This window comes from Zonotrichia leucophrys, chromosome 24 (genome assembly GCF_028769735.1).
Source record: "Zonotrichia leucophrys gambelii isolate GWCS_2022_RI chromosome 24, RI_Zleu_2.0, whole genome shotgun sequence".
NCBI classification, from domain to species: domain Eukaryota; kingdom Metazoa; phylum Chordata; class Aves; order Passeriformes; family Passerellidae; genus Zonotrichia; species Zonotrichia leucophrys.
The window spans coordinates 3,939,072-3,963,492 of record NC_088193.1 but is presented as its reverse complement, the minus strand read 5'-3'; the positions used below and the strand labels follow the sequence as shown (position 1 = coordinate 3,963,492).

Genomic DNA, 24,421 nt, shown 5'->3' with positions numbered 1-24,421 from the left:
GCTGTGCAAATGTTAGTATTAAACTTATTAGCAGCAGAGGCCTTTCTGTGACCCCGCAGGGATAACTCCCCCCATTCCCCCCCTCCCCCTGGCTTTTTTTGGAGGCAGGACAGTGATGCTGATCTGTAGAGACAGGGCAAGGAGCAAGGGGTACAAATGGAAAGAGGAGAAATTCAGATTTTGGGACGAAATGCTTTGCTGTGACACGGTGACAGGGCATCCAGGGAGGTCGTGGCTGCCCTGGACGTGCTCGAAGGTTGGATGTGGCTTGGTGGGAGTTGTCCCCACACATGGCAGGGGGTGGGACTGAGCTTTAAGCTCCATTCCAACGCCTTAACACTCCGTGCTGATGTGATATCCTCCGTGCGATGTCTCCGGCCGAGCTGGGCGCTGCGACCACCGGAGCCCGGGGCTGCTTGCGCTGAGCCGGGAGGGGCTGGGGGAGGCGGCCGCGCATGTGCCGGCCGTGCCCCCCGCCCGGGCTGCTCCGGCATCCTCGGCATCCTCCCAGGCATCCTTCTAAGCATCCTCCCAAGCATCTTCCCCGCCGGGCGCTGCGCTCCGCAGCCCGCGCAACAAAAGCGCCGCGGCCGCGCCCCGCGGAGCCGCTCCCGGCGCGGGGCACCTGCTGCTGCTGCTGCTGCTGCTGCTGATGGTGATGGTGATGGTGATGGTGATGATCCAACCCTGCTGCTGCTGATCTAACGGTGCTCCCGCTCCGCTCCGCCCGCGCCCTGCGCAGCGCCGGCCGCGCCCGCGGAGCCGCGGAGCTGTCCGGGCTCGGGTTCCGTGCAAGCTCCGGGATCGGGCTCCGGGCTCAGGCTCTGTGCAGGCTGCGGGTTCGGGCTCCGGGCTCGGGCTCGGGCTCTGGGCTCGGGCTCGGGCTCTGTCCGTGGTGCTGCCGCCCCCGCGGCCGAGCGCAGCCCCCGGACCGCGCCCGCCCGGCCGCTCCCCGCCCGGCATCCTGTTGCGCCGGGAGCGCGGCGAGCGGGGGAAGAGCATCCGAGAGCATCAGAGAGCAGCATTAGAGAGCATCTGAGAGCATCCAAGAGCATCCGAGAGGATCCAAGAGCATCCGAGAGGATCCTAGCGAGGAGCCTGAGCGCCGGCCCCGCTCCGAACAATGGCTGCGCTGCCGCGGCTGCTCTGCGCGGCCGCGCTCGCCCTGCTGCTCTGGGGTAGGTGCTGCCGTTCCCTCTCCCACCCAGCGCCGCTGGAAAGAAGGGAGGATGCTCGCTCCCAGCCTGCCCTCCCAGCGCGGCTTTTGTTGTGGGGAGAAGGGAATTAGGCTCGTGCGGAGTTGGTGTGGGTGTGAGGGAGTGAAAACACCTCCGTGCCGAGCACAAAGCATGTGCTGGTCTCTTGCTGTTTGCTGTCGGTCTGGGGTTTGCAGCGCGATTTGACATCGGGTTGCCTCGGGGAGGGTGTGCAGCCCATTAAGAGATGCTTTAGTGCCGTTTCCCGTGCAGTCTGTGTAAACTGGAGTTAATCAATCGATTGCAGCTGCAGTTTGATTCCTGCCACGAGAAGGGGTTGGGTGGTTTTGCCACATTCCATGTGCGTGTGCCTTCAGCCCTGTGTGTGGGTGCCTGTCAGTGTGCACAGATCTCGTTTCTCAGAGTAAAGCAGGATCCAGCAGCTTTTCCTTATTTCTCCCTGGAAGCTGCTGCTGTGCGTGGAGCTGGTAGTACGGGGGAATTGGAACCAGGCTGCTTCCAGGAATAGTCCCGGGATAGATAATATGTTGCTTGAGAGAGTGGGTTAATGGTGCCTCAGAGGCTGGGGAGGAGGGAGCAGCCAGCAAAGTCAGCGTCTGGGCTCTGGAGACAGCCTTGGACAGACAGAGCCCGGGATTGTTTAGCCCGGGGGACAAATGTCAGCAGGGATTTGGTCGGAGATGTGGTGCTGAAACGATCCCTTCCTGCTCCAGCGTGTGGCTTCACATGCAACCATTTCTGTCCTCTTTGCAAGAGCAGCGTTCGAGAGTTGCCAGCCTTAGCACAGCTCTGATTGGAAGCGTTTTGAGCAGGAATGCCTGGGAAATCAATAACTCCTCCTGCTGCCAAATTCACTCCTGTCCAAGCCGCTTGGTTCCCAGTGGTGCCCATGAAAAGGAAGGGTGCTGGACCCTCCCAGTTTGGCTGAAATAAAGCATCCAGACCTCCCAACTCAGCACAAAGAGTGAGCTGTTCCTCCACTCTGGAATTCTGGGCTTCCTCTCATCCCAGACTGTAATTGCTGCTCTAACAGGGGCATGCCCAGCACACATGGGAGGCAATGAACAATGCCTTTAAAGTGGCATTAATTACCGGGGAAAGATGAAAGTTGTGGCAAAGCAGATGCTGGAGAGGTGAAACTGTGTGAAGCGATCACCCTCTGTTAATTATTATGAATTATTGATATCTCAGGAGAAAGGAAGCTTGGTAAAATTTAACATTTGAGACTTAATCTGTTATCAGACAGCTCTAGTAATAAATCAAGCCATTTTCTATTAGGGATATTAATGCCAAGATGTGAATAACTGATGCTTCTCTAATTCTGTCCTAACGCCTCTTTCTCTGCTGCTCCTCTCCCCCAGCTGGATTTTGCTCCTCGGTGTGTGTGGAAGTCCCATCTGAGACAGAGGCTGTCCAAGGGACGGACATGAAGCTGCTCTGCATCTCCTGCATGAAGAGGGAAGAGGTGACAGCCAGCACGGTGGTGGAATGGTACTACAGGCCCAACGGGGGGAAGGATGAGCCTGTATGTGTGACTGGAGTCCTTTCTCTTTCTTTCCTTGCTTATCCCATTTCCACACCTGGACACAGCACAAACTCCTGGCAGGAAAAGCTGCAATCAGTTGTTGAGGTCAAATATTTGGGTTGTAGATTAATCAATGCCAATTTCCAGTCCCATTCCCTCAATACCTCAAGCCCAGTATGTGAGGATGTCAAATATGACTGACCCTTGGTACCCTTGTCTGAATCAGTTCTGAATCTCAAAGCTGTTCTTTTGGAGGTGAAATTAATAAAAATACATCTGCAGGGCAGGATTTACTTATTTTTTGCCTCAGAGAAAGCAGTGTTATCCCAACTGTGGGAGGATCTCCAGGAGCTGCTTTGGATCCCTGTCAGGAAAAGGTAAAATTGATTTTCAGAGTGAATAAAAATGGAAATTGGACAGATGAGGAGCAGCTGGAATTCAAGAGAATGGTGAAATGGAGAACTAGATAAAGGCTGAGTGCACATTTATCTCTAGCTATTTTGTCTGAGTCTGAAGCATTAAATCAGTGGCTGTGATTGAGCAGGATGACAATATTCTCCTTCTGTCTGAGAACTAAAGGGAGCAGGCTAAGGAATGAGGTGGGAATTCACTCCCAGTGCCCCAGGGGATCCATTTGCCAGTGGCAACCCAGAGAACACCAGCCACAGGTCATGGTGGGACTGTGGTCAGCCAGAATGTCACACTGCCATATTGGTCCTGCAGCACTTCCATCTCAGCTGGATACCCCAGGGCTTCCCAAAAAGAGCTGCTGGTGTTCACTGCGGGTGCTCTGTGGTTCTTTCCTCAGGGGATCTGACATGCAGTGACTCTCAGGCACATTGCTGGGCATGAAGAATCCCAGTGTTCTGTCCCATTGCTGATTTTTTTGTCCACATGCATCTGTGTTCTGCTGTGCCTTCGTTTTTCTCCCTCTCTGGTGGCGATATTGGATTCCTGATCACTCATTTTCCTGTCTTTTGTAAAGTCACCTGATACTTTGAGGCAAAGGATGATGGAATATGAATAGCTGCTGTTACCAAGGGAGCTCAGCACATCCCTGAGTGTAGCTGGAGGGGGATGCTGCCCCTGGCTCGTGGTGTGATGCTGTCCAAGGCAGAGATTAACCAGCACAGTCCTTTCTATTTCCTCACAGATATATATATATATATATTCCTCACAGATCTATCTATATTTATACATATATATTATTTCCTCACAGATCTATTTATCTATATCTTCAATATATATTCCTCACACTTCTATATATCTATATATGTACCTCACAGATCTATATATCTCTTTATATTTATTTCCACACAGATCTATCTATATTTATATATATGTATATTTTTCCCTCACAGATCTATTTGTCTATATATATATTCCTCACACATCTGTATATCTATATATGTATTCCTCACACATCTATATATCTCTTTATATTTATTCCCTCACAGATCTATGTATATTTATATGTATATATTTCTCAAAAATCTATATATCCATTTATATTTATTTCCTCACAGATCTATCTATATTTATACATATATATTTTTTCCTCACGGATCTATAATCTATATATATATTTCCTCACAGATCTATATATCTCTTTATATTGATTTCCACACAGATCTATCTACATTTATATATATATATTCCTCACACATCTGTATATCTGTATATATGTATATATATACATATATATATCTTTATTTCCTCACAGATCAATCTATATTTATATATTTCTATATATATATTCCTTACAGATCCATCTATATTTATATATATTTCTCAAACATCTATATATCCATTTATATTTATTTCCTCACAGATATATATATATATATATATATATTCCTCACAGATCTATATATCCATTTATATTTCTTCCCTCACAGATCTACGAGTACAGGAAAACCAACCATGAGTTCCCGAGCCGCTTCAGCGGGCGGATCCAGTGGAACGGGAGCAAAGACATGCAGGACGTGTCCATCACCGTGGTGAACGTCACCCTCAACGACTCGGGCATCTACACCTGCAACATCACCCGCGAGTTCGAGTTCGAGATCCACCGGCCGCTCTTCCAGAGCTCCCGGGTCATCCACCTCACCGTGGTGGAGGAGGGTAGGAGGCTGTTTTGTGCTTTTACTGACCAAGGTGATCCACTCACCGTGGTGGAGGAGGGTAGGAAGGTGTTTTGTGTTCTCACTGGTCAAGGGTGATCTACTCGCCATGGTGGAGGAGGGTGTTTTGTGCTGTCAGTGGTCAAGGGTGATCTATTCACCATGGTGGAGGAGAATAGGAGGCTGTTTTGTGCTCTTACTGACCAACGTGATCCACCTCACGATGGTGGAAGTGGGTAGGAGGGTGTTTTGTGCTTTTACTGACCAAGGTGATCCACCTCACCGTGGTGGAAGTGGGTAGGAGGGTGTTTTGGGCAGTCTTGGTCAGTGTGACCCACCTCACAATGGTGGAAGAGGGTAGGAGGCTGTTTTGTGCTCTTACTGACCAAGGTGATCCACCTAACCATGGTGGAAGAGAGTAGGAAGGTGTTTTGTGCCCTCACTGACCAAGGTGATCCACTCACCGTGGTGTGGGAGGCTGTTTTGTGCTCTTACTGGTCAGGGTGATCCACCTCACCGTGGTGGAGGAGGGTAGGAAGGTGTTTTGTGCTTTCACTGGTCAAGGATGATCTACTCACCATGGTGGAGGAGAGTAGAAGGCTGCTTTGTTCTCTTACTGACCAAGGTGATCCACTCACCATGGTGGAGAAGGGTAGGAGGCTGTTTTGTGCTGGCCCAGGCCAGGGTGATCTTTTGGAATAATTACCAATATTGTGGACAGGACGTGCCTGAGCTTTGTCTGGCCCTGCTGCTGAACCAAGCAGTGGCACTGTGGTGTTTCACCCCACAGACACTCTTGGCTGTGGGTGTGTGGTGTTTCACCCCACAGACACTTTGGGCTGTGGGTGTGTGGTGTTTCACCCCACAGACACTTTGGGCTGGCTGGGTGTGTGGTGTTTCCCCCCACAGACACTTTGGGCTGGCTGGGTGTGTGGTGTTTCACCCCACAGACACTTTGGGCTGTGGGTGTGTGGTGTTTCACCCCACAGACACTTTGGGCTGGCTGGGTGTGTGGTGTTTCACCCCACAGACACTTTTGGGCCGGCTGGGTGTGTGGTGTTTCACCCCACAGACACTTTGGGCTGGCTGGGTGTGTGGTGTTTCACCCCACAGACACTTTGGGCTGTGGGTGTGTGGTGTTTCACCCCACAGACACTTTGGGCTGGCTGGGTGTGTGGTGTTTCACCCCACAGACACTTTGGGCCGGCTGGGTGTGTGGTGTTTCACCCCACAGACACTTTGGGCCGGCTGGGTGCTGCACTGGGCCCGTGGGGACAAGGCCAGGCCTGCAGGAGCTCTGGTGGTGCTGGGATGGAGCTTCCCCCCATAACAGGGGCTGCTCCTCAGGTTTCCCTCTGTGGAGAAGCTTTAAGGCCATGGTGAAGGAAAGGAGTCGGTTCTGATGGAGGGTTTGGATGCAGAGCTTTATTCTGGCCCACAGGCCTCTGAATGCAGCACCAGCTCCAACAGAACTCCCTGAACTGCATGGTTGCTGTTCCTGGCCAGGGTGATCCAGCTCACCATGGTAGAGGAGGTTAGGAGAGTGTTTTGTGCTCTCAGTGGCCAGGATGATCCACCTCACCATGGTGGACGAGGGTAGGAGGGTGTTTTGTGCTGTCTCTGGCTGTGGGTGTTGTCACCATGGTGGATAGAGTTTGTCACTGCGCTGCAGGAGAGGACTCTGAGTTTGGCATTGATAAACACAACTCAGGAGGAAAAACCTGTGGCTTGTGTGATGGCTGGAGGCTGTTTGTGGGCACAGGCTGGTTGTGTGTGAGCGTGGGAAGGCACGGTGGGCCGGGCACAGCTGGGCAGGCTCCAGCAGAGGTTTCCAGCTCCTCCGGTGGCAGCTCTGGATGTTACAGCAATGCCAGGGAGCTGCAGTGATTCCTTGCTGCCGCCCCCTCCCTCCTGGAACAACGACTGCTTCTCCATTTTGATGCCAGTCTCCTGCTTCTCCTCCTTCCCTCTGTGGTGCTCCTGAGTCTTTCTGCTCCTCTGGGTGTTGCTGGGTTCAGTGCTGCATGTTACAGACAGTACAGGGGATTCTGCTGCTCCCTCCAGAGAGGGCCGGGAGCTTTCAGCCCTTTTGTCTGCCCTTTCCCTCCCTCTCCCCCTGAAGCACCTCGGTGTTTTGATCCTTTACAAATCACTGGCGGCACAACAGAGCCGAGCAACACCAGTGAGGAACAGAGCGTGAGGATGAGATAGGTGAGCAGTCCCTGAGGATGAGATAGGTGAGCAGTCCCTGAGGATGTGGGGGTGGCACAGGCAGGGCTGTGCATGTTGGATCCCTCTGCCATCCCTGCCTCTTGCTGGTCCCTCCCTTTTGCCCCCTCAGAGCACCTGGAGATTCTGGCAAGGAGGGTTAGGAAGGATGACACAAGGGTGGGAAGTGTCCATGGAGCTGCATGGAAACGATCAGGGCTTATTTCATTCTATTCACAGCTGGAGAAGACTTCACCTCTGTCATCTCAGAAATCATGATGTATATTCTGCTGGTGTTCCTCACGCTGTGGCTGCTGATTGAGATGATCTATTGCTACAGGAAGGTGTCCAAGGCAGAGGAGGCTGCCCAGGAAAATGCGTAAGTGTGGAACCCCTGGAGGTGAGATCAGCTCTGCAGGAGCTCCTCACACGTCCCAGAGCTCTCACATGTGCATAGACCCGTGCTAGCACAGGACAATCAGGTCTAAAATTGGTGATTTTTTCTTCCTGATGATTGAATAAATTGTGTAATACTAATTCCTTCTGCCTCACCTCCTCTACTGTAAAACCCCAAGGAACTGGTTCTGTACCAGCAGGAACCTGAGCCTGTAGTGCGTCCACAATATGGGACAGACCCTGTGTAGTTTGCCAGAAATCCTCAATAAGGTCTGTGGCAATATGACATGAAATGAATGACACTTGCACTCTGAGATGTCCAAGGCTAAAAAGGGTGTAGGTTATTTCCAATATTTATAGAATTCCAAAAGTGACCATGGATTGGAGGATGAAATTGCCACCTCTCCAACCACACTGGTCAAACCAGCAGTCAATCAATTCTCTCCTCCTCCAGAAAGGAATGCAAAGCAATCATTTACATAAAAAATGTCTGAGAAACTCCATTACAAAAATGTAAACATCAGAAAGCTTAGAAGAACTTAGAAGAACTTTAGAAGAACAGGGCAACAAAGGTCGATGGAGTGAGTAGTGATTCAAACATGCTGGAAGGCTGCAGGAAGATGAACTTTGCTGTGGCTTGGGCTGGTTGGTGTTTGCTCTGCCCAAAGCCCTTGCAGTGTTTAGGTGCACCAACACCGTGCCCCTTGCACCACACACCAGGCAGGGAGTGAGCACTATTCCAGGTTTGGGCCATGTGGAGATGCTCTCCTGGAAGGTCTGGTCTCATCCTGGCCCATTCCCATCTTTCCACACACTTGGCTGGGATTGGAGCACTCTTTGTACCAAGGAAGGCTGGCTGTGTAGGCTTTTGGAGCAGGGAAGTGTTTGCTCCTGCCTGTGCCCAGGAGTTTCCCTCTGTGAGCATCCACAGGTGATGTTGTTACCTCAGAGATGCTTCCAGGCATTCAGCAAAGGTGAGTTTACCCAAGCTGGCCTTTACACTGTGTGCTTTCCTCCTTCCCCCCAACTACAGGACAGACTACCTTGCAATTCCATCGGAAAACAAGGAGAACTGTGCTGTGCCTGTGGAGGAGTAGCAGAGGGGAGGCAGCGCAGTGAGCGGCACCAAGGTGGGTCATGGACAAGCGGTCACTCCTTGTGTCTGTCCACCCTCAGCTTCCTTGTGGTGGGGCTGGAGGCTCCTGGAGCGTGGCTGTGCTTCCCTGGAAACCTCAGAAGCCACACAGGTGTCTTTAGGTGTGCTTGTATTGCTTGAAACACAAACCAACACAGGCCACAATGTATTTATGCCTCCTTTACCTATTGCTGTGGAGTTGGGAATCTTCACTTCACTTTCCCCTGCACAAGGACAGCTGTAAGAGCTCTATCTCAAAAGGAAAGAATTTTGTTGGGATCTCTAGCTGGTCAGAGTGACCCCAAGAAGAGTTCGAAAGTCTCTTTTCCCAGCCCGGCACTTGAAGAAGGAGTCAGGGCTCTTCATTTCTTGGTCTCAAGGTTGTTTATTTTATCTTATCTATAAAAAATTTTCTCCTGCCCTGCTGAGGTCCATCCAGCAGGACAGTTCCAGGCACTCTGCCTGCCCCCAGGGCAGTGTTATGTCTTTATATTAAAAACTACGTGTACAATGTTTACAATTACTTTCCAATATGTATCACCTATGTTAGACAGTGAGCTTCTACTCTAAACCAATCTGTAAGTGCCACCATCACAGCAGAAGATGGAGGCCAAGAAGAAGAAGAAGGAGAAAGGCTGGACATGTCATGTCCATCTTGCCTTCTGAACCCCCATACCAAAAACCCCAAAAAATCAATTTTTCACCCCATGATGACATCACTAATATTCTATCTAAACTGTTGAGGCTTGCTGATCTTCATATAAGGTTGGTAATTTGCTCCATGGTCATAATCAAACACACATGGGCATCTTGGGCTCTGTGCCAGGGTCTCTGAGCCCCCTGGCAGGGTCTGGGCTGCTCAGGACGGACAGAGGGATGTGCTGGGTCCTGACAGAGTTTGTGTGCTACAGATTAAAATCTGGATCTTTTACCCTCTCATTCACCTCCGGTCAGCTCCTGTGCTAACTCCCCCCTCACCCCTGTGAGCTCCAAGCGGAATTGTCTCCCTTGCAGGGGCTCTGAAGACAGAAGGACCACGCCACACCAGCCAGCTTTGAGGGGAGCTCTGCGCTGTCAAAGGAGGAGCAGGGGGAAGTGTAAATTCTCTCCCATTTGGACTCTGTACAGCCTTGACTTTGGTCCTGTGACCCACCTGAGCTGCCAGCCCGGTGCTGAAGGACTCCTCTGTGGAAGCATGCTGAGCAAATGGGTGTGGGCAGCACGGCTCCTCCCCGACTCTCAGTCCCACCATCACCTCAATGGCTTTGTAAATGTCACCTGTCACTCCTTAGCTGCTCTCACCACCACCTTTATTTGCTAAATGTGCTACTTCTCCACTGCAGAGGTTAAGGGTATGTACGGCACGCTGCTCTGAGCTGCAGGAGTGTGAACAAGGATCTCTTAGGGGGTTATTCCACCACATACTGTGGCCCAAGCGGTTCTCTTGGTGTTAAAACAGGAAGAATTTAATTAATTAGTGAAGTCACTCTGAATTTTAGGCTGTCCATGCACAAGCAGAGTAGGGTGAGGACTGCAATGCACTAAAATTGGCAATTTAGTATTGTAGGAAGGACAGGTCTCTGTCATGTTCACACTTTGGAGGGAATTGAGAATACAGACCATGAAGTATTCCTGCTTTGGGAAGCAGGATGATGTAAATATAAGAAACCCCTGTGTCCCTGTCATTTATCGAAGTGTCAAAGCCCTCATTCCACCTGCCTGGCACAGCAGGAGGAACCTGCCACAGCTGGCAAGGCAGCAGGACAAGGTACTGATCCACCTTTTCCTGGGAAACCTCAAAAAGGAAGGCAGCCCCATGCTGGTAGGCAGGAGAAATAAATAGGATGCAAAGCCCTCACAGCTGAGTAAAATGGTTGTAGTTTTGTAACTGTGATGGTTCTCTGGTGCTGTAGCAGCACCATCTAGAGGGACAGACAGAAAACACCCACTTTTCCCAGTTAATCCTAATTCTCTCTTGAGGTAATTAATCACCAGTATAAATAGTCTGGATTAATCATAAATGATCTTCTGGTGCCCAGGAATCACCCTGCAAATCCCACCTTTCCTATGCAAACTTACCTTTTCTGAGGGTTAAGCAGAATAAAAACTGTTTTCTGCCCTTCAGCGCAGATCAGTCGAGCTCAACAGCTGGGATTGGAAGGGAGGAAAAGGCAGAACCATTGGCCAGGGTGGAATTGTGCTGTAAAACCAGGTGGGGAAGGTTTGGGCTTGTTGCATGGCAGGGCTGTGACATCCCTGCTGCAGTGGAGCCTGTGCTGCTTTGTTGACAACTGAGTTGACAAATTCTGCTCCATTTGTGAAGTAGCTCCAAGTGCTTGTGACTCCAGGCATGCTCCCCACCCACGGGATCCCCTCTGCTTTGTCCTGCTGCTTTTTATGTGCTGGCTAAAAATCACAGGAATTACCCCATTTGTAAGGCAGGCTCAGGCCAATTTCCAGCTGGAACTTGTTCAAAACCCTTTTTTAGAGTGGGTGTCAACTTTAGCCAACTACTCCAGTGCAATCTTGGTAGTAGGATTGCTCCCAAACCCAGAGCCAAGCCTGGCAAGGGGAGCACATTTTTTAGATGAAGCGCACTCGCAGTCTGGGCACCAGTTCCAAGATCCTGATATCCAAAAGGGATATCCAAAAGGAACATCCAAAAGGGATATCCAAGAATATTCAGCTAGATGCCATCTTTTTTCCCTATCCCAGTTTGCCTGGCAGAATCCTGAACTCAACAGAGGAGGGACTGAGTTGTAACTCTGGGGTTTCCAGCACTGCCCACGGCTCTGAGCCCATTTTAGGTGAATTTTAGGACACAACTCCAGCTCTGCTCCTCAGTCCCTGTGAGCCACAGACAACCCTCTGGTGTCATACTGTTAAATCAAAGCAGGAGTGAACCCAAGAACTTCTTGAGAGCTACCTCAGGTGGTAAAGAAGGGCCGTCCCCTTGTCCTGCACCTCCCTGAGTCCCACAGGCATCTTCTGGATGCTTTTTTTGGACAAATCTTTCACTTTTCCAGTTCCTGCAGACAGAGGTGACATTGCCACGTGGTGTTCCAAGCAGGAGGAAACGGGGTGCAAAGTTCTGCCCAAGAATCTCGCAGGGTAAAAGGAATAATAATTGAAAAATTGGTGATTCTTCAAGACCTGGAAGAGATGGTCCTGACAAAGACTCTGTGTGTGATGGAATGAGCAAGGAGACTCTGGAACAGGCAGGACAATAAAAAGAACCAAGAGCCACGCTGGTTGTTGGATAGATTTTTTAATTGATACCGTACTTCCATGGTACTAACTACTTACACAGAGTTTGGCTGCAGAGCCTGTACAATTCCTACATTCCAGCACGTTCCAGTATCGCTTTGAACCGCGGGTTGGTTTTTGTTTTTCTTTCTTTTTATGTTTTTTTTTTGTTTGTTTGTTTTGCGCACAGCGCAAAGTTTCTGACAGTCGGGACAAGTCCTAAAACAAACCCACAATCCTTCCCCCACCCACCCCAGAGTCACCTCAGCCAGCAGCCCCCTGCTTCTGGAGGGGATTCCAGCAGGGATGCAGTGCCTGGGGTGGTTGTAGGAGCTGCTCCTGTGCTGTGCTGAGGAGAGCAGAGCTTTGTTCATCATCCCAGGAACTACAGGAGCAGGGTGGGAGGACAAAACCCAGGTGGGGAGGACAAAACCCAGGTGGGGAGGACAAAACCCAGGAGGGGAGAACAAAACCCAGGTGGGGAGAACAACCCCAGGGTTTTAGCAGCTTTCTCCAGCCCTGGAGCACTGGTGGGAGATGAAATCCCACAGGAATGGTGATGTCCCAGGCTGCCCTGGGAGGTTGTGGTGCTGCCACTTCTCTGCTGCTCTTCCCTCCCTCCACATCCAGCCCAGAGCCAGGTTGGTGCCTCCATCCCTGCTCTCCAGGGGCCATTTCCCAGGAGGTGGGAATGTGGAGATGGGGATGACGTGCACGGCACAGGCTCCACCTCCCTGCTGGATGGAGCTGTATCAGCTGCTCCCCCAAATCCCAGTTCCACTGGGCAGCTCCACATCGGGGTTCATTCCCTACCTACTCTCAGGGTTTGGGGTCAGGGAAGGTGGCCTTGAACGTTAGCAATGGAATTGGCCTAAATGAGTGAGGTAACAGAAACGGCCAGGGGAGGAACCTCCCCGAGCCATGTGCAAATATAACTCCTTCAGCAGAAGGAAGTCCTTTTCCCTACTGAAAAAAAAATTAAAATAAAATAAAATAAAATAAAACACATTCACTTGAAGAGCATACAGACTGCAGGAGGGGAAGGCAGGCAGGGACAGCACCAGGTCAGACCATCTATGACACAGGTAATGATTGTCCAGCAGCAGAGGTGGGAGGGGACAGGGAAAAGCCAAAGCAAGCACTGCAAAACGTGTGGGAGAGGAGGGGGGCACGGCATGCCATGGATCCATGCTGAGAGAAGCCCATGCTGGCTGCCAAGATCAGGGAATGGCCTCGATCACAGTCACCCAAGACACGAGAGTGTTTGGCCAGCGTGCACATCTGGGAAAAGAGAGGATTTATGGCACAGAGAGACTCGTGCTGGAGAGACCGCAGAGCACAGAGATCACAGCGTGTCCGGTGGGGAACAGACTGAAAATCAGCACAAGAACCACCCTGGCACAGGTGTTCTGTGAGCCACAGAGCTCAGAGAGCACAGGAACCACCCTGGTACAGATGTTCTGTGAGACACAGAACATATCCAGTGGGGAACAGACTGGAAATCAGCGCAGGAGCCACTCTGGCAGTGTTCTGTGAGCTCAGAGAGCACAGGAACCATCCTGGTACAGGTGCTCTGTGAGCCACAGAGATCAGAGCATGTCTGGTGGGGAACAGACTGGAAAATCAGCACAGGAACCACCCTGGCACAGGTGCCCTGTGAGCTCAGAGAGCACAGGAACCACCCTGGCGCAGGTGCTCTGTGAGCCACAGAGCTCAGAATCACCCTGGTACAGATGTTCTGTGAGCCACAGAGATCAGAGCATGTCTGGTGGGGAACAGACTGAAAATCAGCACAGGAACCACCCTGGCGCAGGTGCTCTGTGAGCCACAGAGATCAGGGCACATCCAGTGGGGAAATGGCTGGAAAATCAGCACAGGAACCACCCTGGCACAGGTGCCCTGTGAGCCATTTCCCTCAGGAGCTTTGGTCCCAGAGTCTCTGTTCTGAGCTGTGTTTTAAGCAAGCCCCTGCCAGGTATTTTGAGTGGTGCTGAGGCTGAAAGGACAAATCCAGAGCCCAGGGGGCTGTGCCATGGGCTGTGCAGTGAGATCCATGGGTAAACCCCCTTGGAGCTGAGCAGGCAGTGCACAAAGCACTCATCCATCAACAGCTGGGGGTGGCAGCAGCTGCCTGGGCACACAGGACAGAGCTGCCCCCCTGAGCCGGCACTGCTGCTTTAAACAGTGATTTTAACACTGATTTTCTGTGGAATGTGGAAGCAGACAGTTCCAGCTGTACATCAGGAGTTTGTTTCTGTGCTCCTGGGGAGAACAGCTGCTGCAGCACACCAGAGCAAACACAAAAGGCCTCAAATACCCTGACCAAAAGTGTCTCCAGCCACTCTCTGGAGAAGAAATTTCTACCTTGTTGCATAAAGGTAAGACCAGACTCTTATGTCACTGACAGGACAGTGCAGAGGAGCCAAGGAGGCTGAAAATCTGTCCTTATCTACACCCAGGTGAGCTGCTGAAGCTGTCTGATAAAGACAAGGATTAGCATTCCAGGATTAGCATTCCTAGAGGGGAATACATGTCCTGTTATCTCAGAGGCAGCTTTGTGCCTTCAGGGCTCCAAATCCAGCAAAGCCTTGTGCTCTGAGACCTTTCCTCTGCCAGCCCAGGGTCACACTGCACTGGAGACATCTCCTGTGCCTAAAGTTTCTGGTTTAGAATGATCCAGCAGCCAGAGGTGTAAATGTGTCACACAGGCAGCTCAGGGGACAGCAAAGGCTTGTGTCCCTCCTCTCCTCGCCCAAAGGACTCCAGGGAGGCAGGGAGGGCTCAGACACAAGCCAGGATCAGTCAGTTTGAGCTCACAGCATGTTGGGAATTTAGCTGCTAGAAAATGGAAAAGTACAAAACCATGGCTAATTCCAAGTCCGGCACCTGCAAGATAACAGTGTCCTTGGGCCTAGCTGTGGTAGGATAACAAACAGTGAAAGAGGCATGAGAAAAGAGACATGTAACCCCCCTAATGAATGAGGAAGAGTTGATGGTATAGTTTAACCAATAGATTGCTTAGCTTACAGAATATTCATAAGCTTATTACTTGCTGTATAAGTGTCTGATGCTCTCTTCAATAAACGGAATTTGCTTATCACTCCTATTGAGTGTCTGAGTCTCCCCTCACCGACAAATGGCTCGACCCCGGCAAAGGCCTCATTTTTCTCTCTCTAACAACAGCACAGTTTGGTGACTGAGGAGTGCCTGGAGTGCAGAGCACCCAAAACCTCATTATCCTGTTAACCCACAGCAACTCCTTCCACTGCAAGTGCCTCTCTGCCTTTTATTTTCCCATATTCACTCTCTGCCCCTGCCTTGGGCAGCTCCACCTGGAATCACCTGGATTTTGGTCCCTCAGAGGCTTCACAGGCAGAAACCTCTGGTATCCACTCAGGAAATGCCTGCTTGCACTGATCCAGGACTCAAATCCAGCTGACAGAGCTCTAAGATAAGCCGAGATAAGGTGTGCATTTATCAGGGGTGAGGCTGTGCCAAGGTTTGTGTCACAAACTGGTGGATCAGAGCCTCCTGCTCCCCTTCTCCCAACAGGAAGAATCTTCCTTAGCAGGAATTAGGCTACAAGCTGTTGGCATTGCTTGTGCATGTTTGGCTTGGGAAATGCCTTTTAAAAAATAAAAATAATTTAAAAATAATCCCTGTTTTGGTGGTTGTTCAGATCCTGCAAATCAAACCAAAGCATCTCTGGTAGATGCTACAGCTGTTGCTGCTTGGCTGTTGGCTGGAAATGCTTAAAAAATAAATAATTTAAAAATCCTGTTTCGGTGGTTGTCAGATCTGCAAATCAAACAAGCATTCTGTAGGAATTAGGCTACAGTGTTGGCATGCTTGTGATGTTGGCTTGGGAAATGCCTTTTAAAAAATAAAAATAATTTAAAAATAATCCCTGTTTTGGTGGTTGTTCAGATCCTGCAAATCAAACCAAAAGCATCTTCCTTGGTAGGAATTAGGCTACAAGCTGTTGGCATTGCTTGTGCATGCTTGGCTAGAGAAATGCCTTTATAAAAATGAAAATAATAAATAAAAAATCGCTGTTTTGGTGGTTGTTCAGCTCCTGCAGACCAAACCCCACAGCAGTGCAGGTGGAAGGGTCAGGCTGGGAGGGGAAATGCACCTGGAAAGAATCCAGGGGGGTTTCTGGTGGGTGAGCAAGGGGAGAAGCCAAACCCTGCGTGGCTGTGGGAGCTGGGGAAGCAGCACCCTCTGTAACATCAGCCAGGCCTCTCACTCCCAGAGAGTGTCACTGACCCCTCCAGCAAATTAAATCCAAAATTGGCTCCAGCACGAATGGACCTGGGAGTTAATTTCAGCTGGGGCTGCTGATTCCTGTCCCAGCTCTCCAGAGGAACTGAAAACTCCAAGGTTTTCTTCAAACCCTCACCCTTAGTGCTTTAAGACCTTGCTTTTCCCCTTTTTATCACTACTGTGAGAGATTAAGAGGCAAAACAAGATTGTGAATCCCATCCAACTCCAAGGCTGCCAAGTGGGAAAAAGAAGTAACTGGAAAAAACTGAAATCCCTAAAGCCCCAAAGAGAAACCTCCCTCAGTGTGAAGGACAGGTCCTGCTTGTTGCCCTTGTGTTCTCACTGAAGGATTTCACATTGCTGAGTGTCAAACAATTAAAAAAACCCATTTTAATGAGCAGGTAGGACAAATGTCAGTGTTGGGATTGCTACAGCTGCCTGGCCTGATTAACAGAGCTTTAACAGTGATTTTTAACAGTGATTTTAAACAGTGATTTTAAATAGTTCTGTCTCTGGAGCCCAGTCTGAGGGAACATCCTGAGCCTGCAGTGGAAATCTGCACAGGAGGAAGGATTTAGGGTGAGAACAAGGATTCCTTGCCTCCCTAACAGAGAGGATGTGAGCAGCAAACACTGATCAGCAGCATTTATCCATGATTTCTCTGTCTCCAGGTGGAGGAGACCCCCCCATTCCAGGTTCCCCTTTCACAGTGTGCTCTCTCCTGGATCCCAGAGCTTCCTCTGTGTCTCCTGCTTGGAGCTTGGAATTCAATTCTAGCAGAGGGAAATCCCAGCAGCAGGGGGATCCTGTGTGCTTGGTAATTGTGGGAGTGGGTTAGAGGGGAAAGGGGGACTCTGGGGCAGTCTGGCAAGTCACAGTGGGGAAAATGAGCCCCAGAAATCCCTCCCCAGGCCCTAGCACCTCAATTTCATGGTACAGCAGCCATTTCAGCAGCCTCCCTGGGAGAAAAGCCAGGGAGCAGTACAGTAGTCAGCAGCATTAAATTAAATAAATAGTCATAAATAGCCATTACTGTCTGGTTTTCCCCAGCTGGAGCTTGCTTTCACAGTCTGAAATGTCCTTTTGATGGGCTGGCTCCATCCATGCTCCTGCACATGGGATCTGGTGTGGGGGCATGGGGAGGAATCATCAGGTTACTCCTGCATCCATTGGGAAGGGGGAGCTTGGAGGGTTTTCCTCAGGCTGCACTGAGGATATTCTGTGCTACAGAATGGTGTGAGACCAGTTATTCATCATTTAACTGGAGGAGTCACACCTGCACCATTTCCAAACAGGGGATGTGCAGCTGCCTCCCTCCTGCCACTCAGAAGGTGGAAAAATCCCAGTTGGACAAAGCTGGATTCACATCCCCCTCATCCACCTGGCTGGGGAAGAGGCCAAATCCTTTATTAAACCCTCCAAGAATCAGCCTGACCCCCACTGCAGTCCCAGAGGAGTTTGAGCTTTGCACACACAGCCAAGCTGCCCCTCTTCCCCACCTGGCTGCTAATGGAGTCTGGAATTCTGCCCCAGAAGAGCACAAAATGCACATTTGGCTGTTTGTGAGTGCAGCTCCAGCACCTGGCTGCCCTCCAGGGCTGGGGTGTGTGCCTCACAGCCAGCTCTGCCCTGCCACCCTCTGATGGGCCCTTTTTCCTGCCCTCCCTTGCTCCCTGTGGCCCTTCCTGACCTCTCCTGGATTTCTGGAAGATTTGCTCCACAGATGCAATCACATAAATATGCACAGTGATGGCTGTTGCTGCATAGATACAATTATGTGAATTTATCCAGGAAAGGAAGCTGTTGCTTTTCCCCCCTTTTTTTTCCCCACAGATTTAACAAGACAAGGGCTGGGTGAACAAACAGCAGAGGGATTTGCTGAGCTGGGTGGTGGGAGTGTGTGCAAATCCATCCTAATTTTGGTTTTGTGTTTAAATCTGGGTGGTGATTCCAGCACCGATGCAGACCTGCAGCCCAGGGGTGGCAGAGCACAGGTAAAGGGGACACTGTCACACTGTCACACTGTCACACTGTCACACTGTCACACCCACCTGGGGGGCAGGAGCAGCACAGGGGCGTTGTGGAAGGGATTGCAGCTCTGTGCTCTGCTCTCTGAGCCAGCCTGACAGCAAATTCCAAAATCTCCAGAGAGCCACAGCAGCTGCCCCTCCTCTCCAAAGCAGCTTTGCCAGGGTTGGCAGCATTGCCAACCCCGTGTGCCAGCAGGTGAGGGGGTGACAGTGTCCCCTTGGGGGACAGCAGAGCAAAGCAGGGAGCTCCATGCACAGGGAGGGGATGGGGGGCACTCACACTGATGCTTCCCTTTGAGACAACAGAAACAGAACAGACAGACAGACAGACAGCAATATTACAGAGGAGCAGTGCACGGGCCCAGGGAGCAGAGCTGGGCACTGCCCTAAGCACACCCCAGTGCTGGGAGAGCACAGCCCTCCCTCACACACACACCCCACACTCCCAGAGCCCCTCCAGTTCAGCCAGTGTTGGAGGTCACTCCTTCCCCTCTTTAGGCTTTTTTTTTTTCTTGGTTTTTTTCTTCTTTTTTTTTCTCTTAAAATCTGTATATAATATATATATTTATATCTGTATATATATATATATATTTATATATATATTTATATATCCTATTTACACATATTGCACACCGTCCTCTGGCCTCCTGCATTCCTGCCTGTCAATGGAAACGTTTCCTTTTCTCCTCTGGATCTGACCCGAAGTCCCTGGACCCGATTCCATTCTGGAGGTTTATTAGAGAATCCTTCATCTGCAAAACAAGAGATTTCTCCATTGTGGTGCTACCCTGGAGAAGAAAACTTGGGAATTTCCTTTTCCTTTTTTTTTCTTTTTTTTTCCTAGTATGGATACCATAATTGTGATTTTGGGAGTGGGAGTCAGGCCCATTTAAAACCCCAAACTGAGGGGAGGAGAATCAGGGCTGGAACAGGGAATGTGAGGCACCATTTTCCAGAAGGGGTGAGCAGAATTAAGAGGTTAAGAATAAACTGCTTTGTGACCAACCAGGACAGTGCTGAGGAGCCAAAGAGGCTCAAATTTGTCCTTATCTACACCCAGGTGAGCTGCTGGAACTGTCTGATAAGGACATGGATTAGCATTCCCTAAATTCTCTCTCAGGGGAAAGCAGCTCAGATTTAGGGACTTGTGAGGAACTTCTCATTTCTGGACTGTATTTTCAGCAGCCCTGTGTGTTTTTTAGGGATCATACCCTGAAATTCCTGGATTTATAATAACAAAGCTGCTCTCTGCAGCCCTGTGTGTTTTTTAGGGAGCACACCCCAAAATTCCCAGACTTATGAGGGAGCAGCTCTCATTTCTGCACTGTGTTTTCAGCAGTCCTGTGTGCTTTTTAGGGAGCACACCCTGAAATTCCTGGGCTTATAAGGAAGCAGCTCTCAGCAGCCCTGTGTGCTTTTTAGGAAGCAAACCCTGAAATTCCTGGATTTATAACAAAGCTGCTCTCAGCAGCCCTGTGTGCTTTTTAGGGAGCACACCCTGAAATTTCTGCACTTATGAGGAAGCAGCTCTCATTTCTGGCTGTGTTTTCAGCAGCCTTTGTACTTTTTAGGAAGCACAACTTGAAATTCCTGGATTTATAAGGAAGATGCTCTCAGCAGCCCTGTGTGCTTTTTAGGAAGCACAACTGAAATTCCTGGACTCACGCTATGAGATTTTCGTCCCCTTCCTCCCTGAAAGCTGCACACAAATCCAGGGTTCAGCTCAAACCAGTTTGCTCTCCAAACTGGGATGGCAGATTAGATACCAGAAGTGCCCACATGAGGTTTTTGGCCCTGCAGGGTTCTCTCCCTGCTGTGCATGGACCCCTCTGATGGGACAGAGCAGCCCTGGCCCCCTGACAGCCCTGTGGCACCCACCAGCAGCAGGAGATGGGTCTAAAGGAGCTGGCACACCTGAGGGGCTGTGGGGGCAGCAGGAGGTGCTGAAGGATGGGGGGCAGCACTGGGAGGACACAGGGACAGCCTGGGCACAGCCCTGCCTGCAGCTGGGCAGCCTCACCTGGTCCAGGAGCATCACGGAGGATTTGATGATCTCGCGCCATTTCTGCAGCTCGGAGTCGTGGTACTTCTGCTGGGACTCCAGCAACTGGGCCCACTCTGTCTGAGACTGGGGTAACCTGCCACAAAAACACAGGCAAGGCTCAGAAAATCCCACTTTGTGCAGAGATTTCTCTTGCACACAATCACAGAATCACCAGGTTGGAAGAGGCCTTCAAGATCATCGAGTCCAACCCAGCCCCAACACCTCAACTCAACCCTGGCACCCAGTGCCACGTCCAGGCTTGTTTTAAACTTTTGATTTTATCTTTTTATACTTTTGATTTTATCTTTTCTGATTTTCTCTTTCTCTGGTGCTCTTGGTGATTTTTAGACTACTACAATAGTATGTAAGTACAGAATTTACACTCAGGCATGGTGACTGCACCACCTCCCTGGGCAGAACATTCCAGAACTTTATCACTCTTTCTGTAAAAACCTTTTCCCTGATATCCAGCCTGTATTTCCCTTGGTGCAGCTGGAGGCTGTGTGCTCTGGAGAAAGAGCCCAGCCCCAGCTGAGCACAGGCACCTTTCAGGAGCTGTGAGAGTGATGGGGGCAGCCCTGAGTCTCCTTTTCTCCAGGCTGAGCACCCCCAGCTCCCTCAGGGTTCCTCTCAGGGTTTGTTCCCAGCCCCTCTGGATGTGCAGGTATAGATATAATGTATAGATATGGATACATAAGATAACTTGAATGCAGGTCTTTCATCAGTCTCAAATTTATCTACCAGACAACATCACTGTCCAGCTCCTCCTGATCCATTCAGGGCTTGCAGAGGGACAATGAACTGAAAATGTGACCCAATCCAGCACTTGCACATCTCACTGTGCAACCAGGATGTAACACTATTAAATATTAAATACTAATACTAATACTTAAATACTAATAAATACTAAACTACTGTAGTAGTCTAAAGATCACCAAGAGCACCAGAGAAAGATAAAATCAAAAGGATCTATAAAGTATCTGTGTGGAAATAGCAGGGTTGCTATGGGGAAGATAGTAATTCCCTTTCCTAAGGAGGAGAAATGGCACAAATAGGGCAAGAAATTCCAACACAGGGGGAAAATGCACACAGGGGGAATGCACAGAGGGGGAAATGCACACAGGGAAATGCACACAGGGAAATGCACACAGGGAAATGCACACAGGGGGAAATGCACACAGGGAAATGCACACAGGAAATGCACACAGGGAAATGCACACAGGGAAATGCACACAGGGGAATGCACACAGGGAAATGCACACAGGGAAATGCACACAGGGAAATGCACACAGGGAAATGCACACAGGGGGATGCACACAGGGGAATGCACACAGGGGGATGCACACAGGGGGAATGCACACAGGGGAAATGCACACAGGGAAATGCACACAGGGAAATGCACACGGAGGAAATGCACACAGGGAAATGCACACAGGGGAATGCACAAAGGGGGAAATGCACACAGGAAATGCACACAGGGAAATGCACACAGGGAAATGCACACGGGGAAATGCACACAGGGAAATGCACACAGGGAAATGCACACAGGGAAATGCACACAGGGAAATGCACACAGGGAAATGCACACAGGGAAATGCACACGGGGGGAAATGCACACAGGAAATGCACACAGGGAAATGCACACGGGGAAATGCACACAGGGGGAAATGCACACAGGGAAATGCACACAGGGGGAAATGCACACAGGGAAATGCACACGGAGGAAATGCACACAGGGAAATGCACACAGGGGAAATGAACAAAATGAATACAGAAATGCAATAGAAATCACACGAGAGTAAAATCACACAGGAGCACACAGGGATGCAAACAAGAGATCTAAACAGGGAAATGCACAAGGGAAATAGCACTTTCAGGGGAAAATGCACAACAGGGAAGATTTCAAAACAGGGGGAAATGCACACAGGGGGAATGCACACAGGGATGAAAATGCACACAGGGGAATGCACACGGAAATGCACACAGGGAAATGCACACATGGGAAATGCACACAGGAAATGCACACAGGGAAATGCACACAGGGAAATGCACACAGGGGAAATGCACAAATCACGGAATGGGGAATGCACACGGATGGGAAATGCCAACAAAAGGGAAATGCACACAGGGGGAATGCACACAGGGAAATGCACACAGGGGAATGCACACAGGGGAATGCACACAGGGGCAAATGGGAGCACACAGGGGAAATGCACACTGAGTGAAGAATGCACACAGGGAAACAGAATGCACACAGGGAAATGCACACAGGGAAATGCTCACAGGGAAATGCACACAGGGAAATGCACACAGGAAATGCACACAGGGAAATGCACACAGGGAAATGCACACGGAGGAAATGCACACATGGAAATGCACACAGGGGGAAATGCACACAGGGAAATGCACACAGGGAAATGCACACAGGGGGAAATGCACACACAGGGAAATGCACACAGGGGGAATGCACACTTCAGCTTCACCTGTTTCACACAAAAGTGAGAGCCCAGAGCTCTGGTGTGACAGGGAAGCCCCTGACACCCCCAAACCCCAAGGGGAGCCCCAGCAGGGGTGGCTGTACCTCTCCTGCAGCCTCAGGCCCTGCCACGCCGTCAGCGTCTGCGTGGTGTACTCCAACATCCAGAGCTTGTAGAACAGCATCATGTTGAGAATGACCAGCAGCACCAGACTGCAGAGAAAACAAGAAAATATCCACTTCAGGAGCATCTCACAGCCAAACTGCCTGCCAGGAGCACCTGGGACAACACCCAGCCCTGAGGAAGGTGTCTGAGCTCAGTCCATGCTGTGAGTGGGGATTTAATCTGAGTGAGCAGCCCAAACTTCACCTCGTGGAAGAAATGTGAGAGCCAGGAGGACAGACAGACAGACAGACAGAACAGGCTGGGTGAGTGGATGTGCGGAATGCAGAGAAAGGGAGGGAGATGGGAGAGTAAAGAGGTAAAAAAAGAGAGAGACAGTACCTGAAACAGATCCTAATGGGAGCAGGGAAGAGAAAAGACGGAGCAGCTGCAGGTTAGAAACAGAGAGACACAAACTGGGCTGGGAGGGGGAGGCTCAGACAGCGCAGGGGAAAGGAGCAGAGGGGAGAGAGGCAGGAAGGACAGACAGGGATCCGTGAGCCTGCACTGCTGGTGAAGCTCCCTCAGCACAGCTGAGCTCCTGGGGACAGCAGGTGGCTGTGCAGGCACTGACACACTCACAGTGCTCACATCCAGCCTTCCCCATTCCAGTGAGGCACTGACACACTCACAGAGCTCACATCCAGCCTTCCCCATTCCAGTGAGGCACTGACACACTCACAGTGCTCACATCCAGCCTTCCCTATGAGGCACTGACACACTCACAGTGCTCACATCCAGCCTTCCCCATTCCAGTGAGGCACTGACACACTCACAGAGCTCACATCCAGCCTTCCCCATCCCCAGAGCAGGCACTGACACACTCACAGTGCTCACATCCAGCCTTCCCCATTCCAGTGAGGCACTGACACACACACACTGTTCACATCCAGCCTTCCCAGTGAGATATTGTCACACACACAGTGCTCACATCCAGATTTCTCCATTCCAGTGAGGCACTGACACACACACACTGTCCCCATCACATTTTCTGAAAAATCCCTTTGCCAGGATTTTTCTCCTGAGAAGCTTCAGAGGAAAAGAAAAACAATAATTATCTGCTGCTGTGGAATGCAACAGGTCCATATTTGATTTGTCTCATGTGGTTGTTTTTAATTAATGGCCAATCACAGTCCAGCTGGCTTGGACTCTCTGAGAGTCAGGAGCTTTTCTTATCATTCTTTTTCTTTTCTATTCCTTTCTAGCCTTCTGATGAAATCCTTTCTTCTGTTCTTTTAGTATAGTTTTAATAAATCATTTTCCTTTAATATAATATATATCATAAAATAATAAATCAGCCTTCTGAAACATGGAGTCAGATCCTCATCTCTTCCCTCATCCTGGGACCCCTGCAAACTCCACCACAACACACAGAGTGCTCACATCCTGCCTTCCCCAATCCCACCCCAGCACTGGGAACACCCCCAGCCATGCCCTGCCCAGCTCCTCTCTCCCCCACATTTCTGCTCCTGCCCAGGGAGAGATTCCCAAACGCCAGCCTGGTGCCTGGCTCTGCATAGTGCAGTTATTTTGCTGGAAGAATGGCCCACTATGACCAGTTCAGTCAGGAGGATGGCAAAGGGCCAGAGGAA

The 24,421-nt window shown here is 50.3% G+C and overlaps 2 protein-coding genes across 11 annotated transcripts in view; one reads left to right on the top strand and one right to left on the bottom strand.

Moving 5' to 3' along the window:
• The first annotated feature begins 324 nt into the window (after positions 1 to 324).
• On the top strand, positions 325 to 11,851 carry SCN3B (sodium voltage-gated channel beta subunit 3). Its single transcript, XM_064731895.1, has 6 exons — positions 325 to 1,178; positions 2,579 to 2,742; positions 4,641 to 4,866; positions 7,314 to 7,452; positions 8,503 to 8,599; positions 9,619 to 11,851. Exons 1-5 carry the CDS (start codon positions 1,124 to 1,126, stop codon positions 8,564 to 8,566), a joined length of 648 nt encoding a protein of 215 aa, XP_064587965.1. The 5' UTR covers positions 325 to 1,123; the 3' UTR covers positions 8,567 to 8,599; positions 9,619 to 11,851.
• A 3,862-nt stretch (positions 11,852 to 15,713) lies between these two features.
• The window catches only part of GRAMD1B (GRAM domain containing 1B), a 145,086-nt gene continuing 136,378 nt past the window's right edge, over positions 15,714 to 24,421 (bottom strand). For 9 of the 10 annotated variants that reach the window (XM_064732265.1, XM_064732268.1, XM_064732266.1 and 6 more), the window contains 3 exons: positions 22,772 to 22,879; positions 20,167 to 20,284; positions 15,714 to 18,898 (listed from right to left, as the gene is read on the bottom strand). In XM_064732265.1, coding sequence (XP_064588335.1) covers positions 18,809 to 18,898; positions 20,167 to 20,284; positions 22,772 to 22,879 — 316 coding nt within the window. In that variant the 3' untranslated portion in view covers positions 15,714 to 18,808. Of the gene's footprint in view, positions 18,899 to 20,166; positions 20,285 to 22,771; positions 22,880 to 22,993; positions 23,184 to 24,421 lie in introns of those variants that run through there. The other variant, XM_064732270.1, reaches the window with a different exon arrangement.

What these genes read in the sequence shown, in the direction of transcription:
- SCN3B (XM_064731895.1), top strand. Translation starts at nt 1,124, where the DNA reads ATGGCTGCGCTGCCGCGGCTGCTCTGCGCGGCCGCGCTCGCCCTGCTG. An exon ending in ACGGGGGGAAGGATGAGCCT is followed by an intron (nt 2,743 to 4,640) that starts GTATGTGTGACT and finishes CTTCCCTCACAG; the next exon opens with ATCTACGAGTACAGGAAAAC. An exon ending in GAGGCTGCCCAGGAAAATGC is followed by an intron (nt 7,453 to 8,502) that starts GTAAGTGTGGAA and finishes CCCCAACTACAG; the next exon opens with GACAGACTACCTTGCAATTC.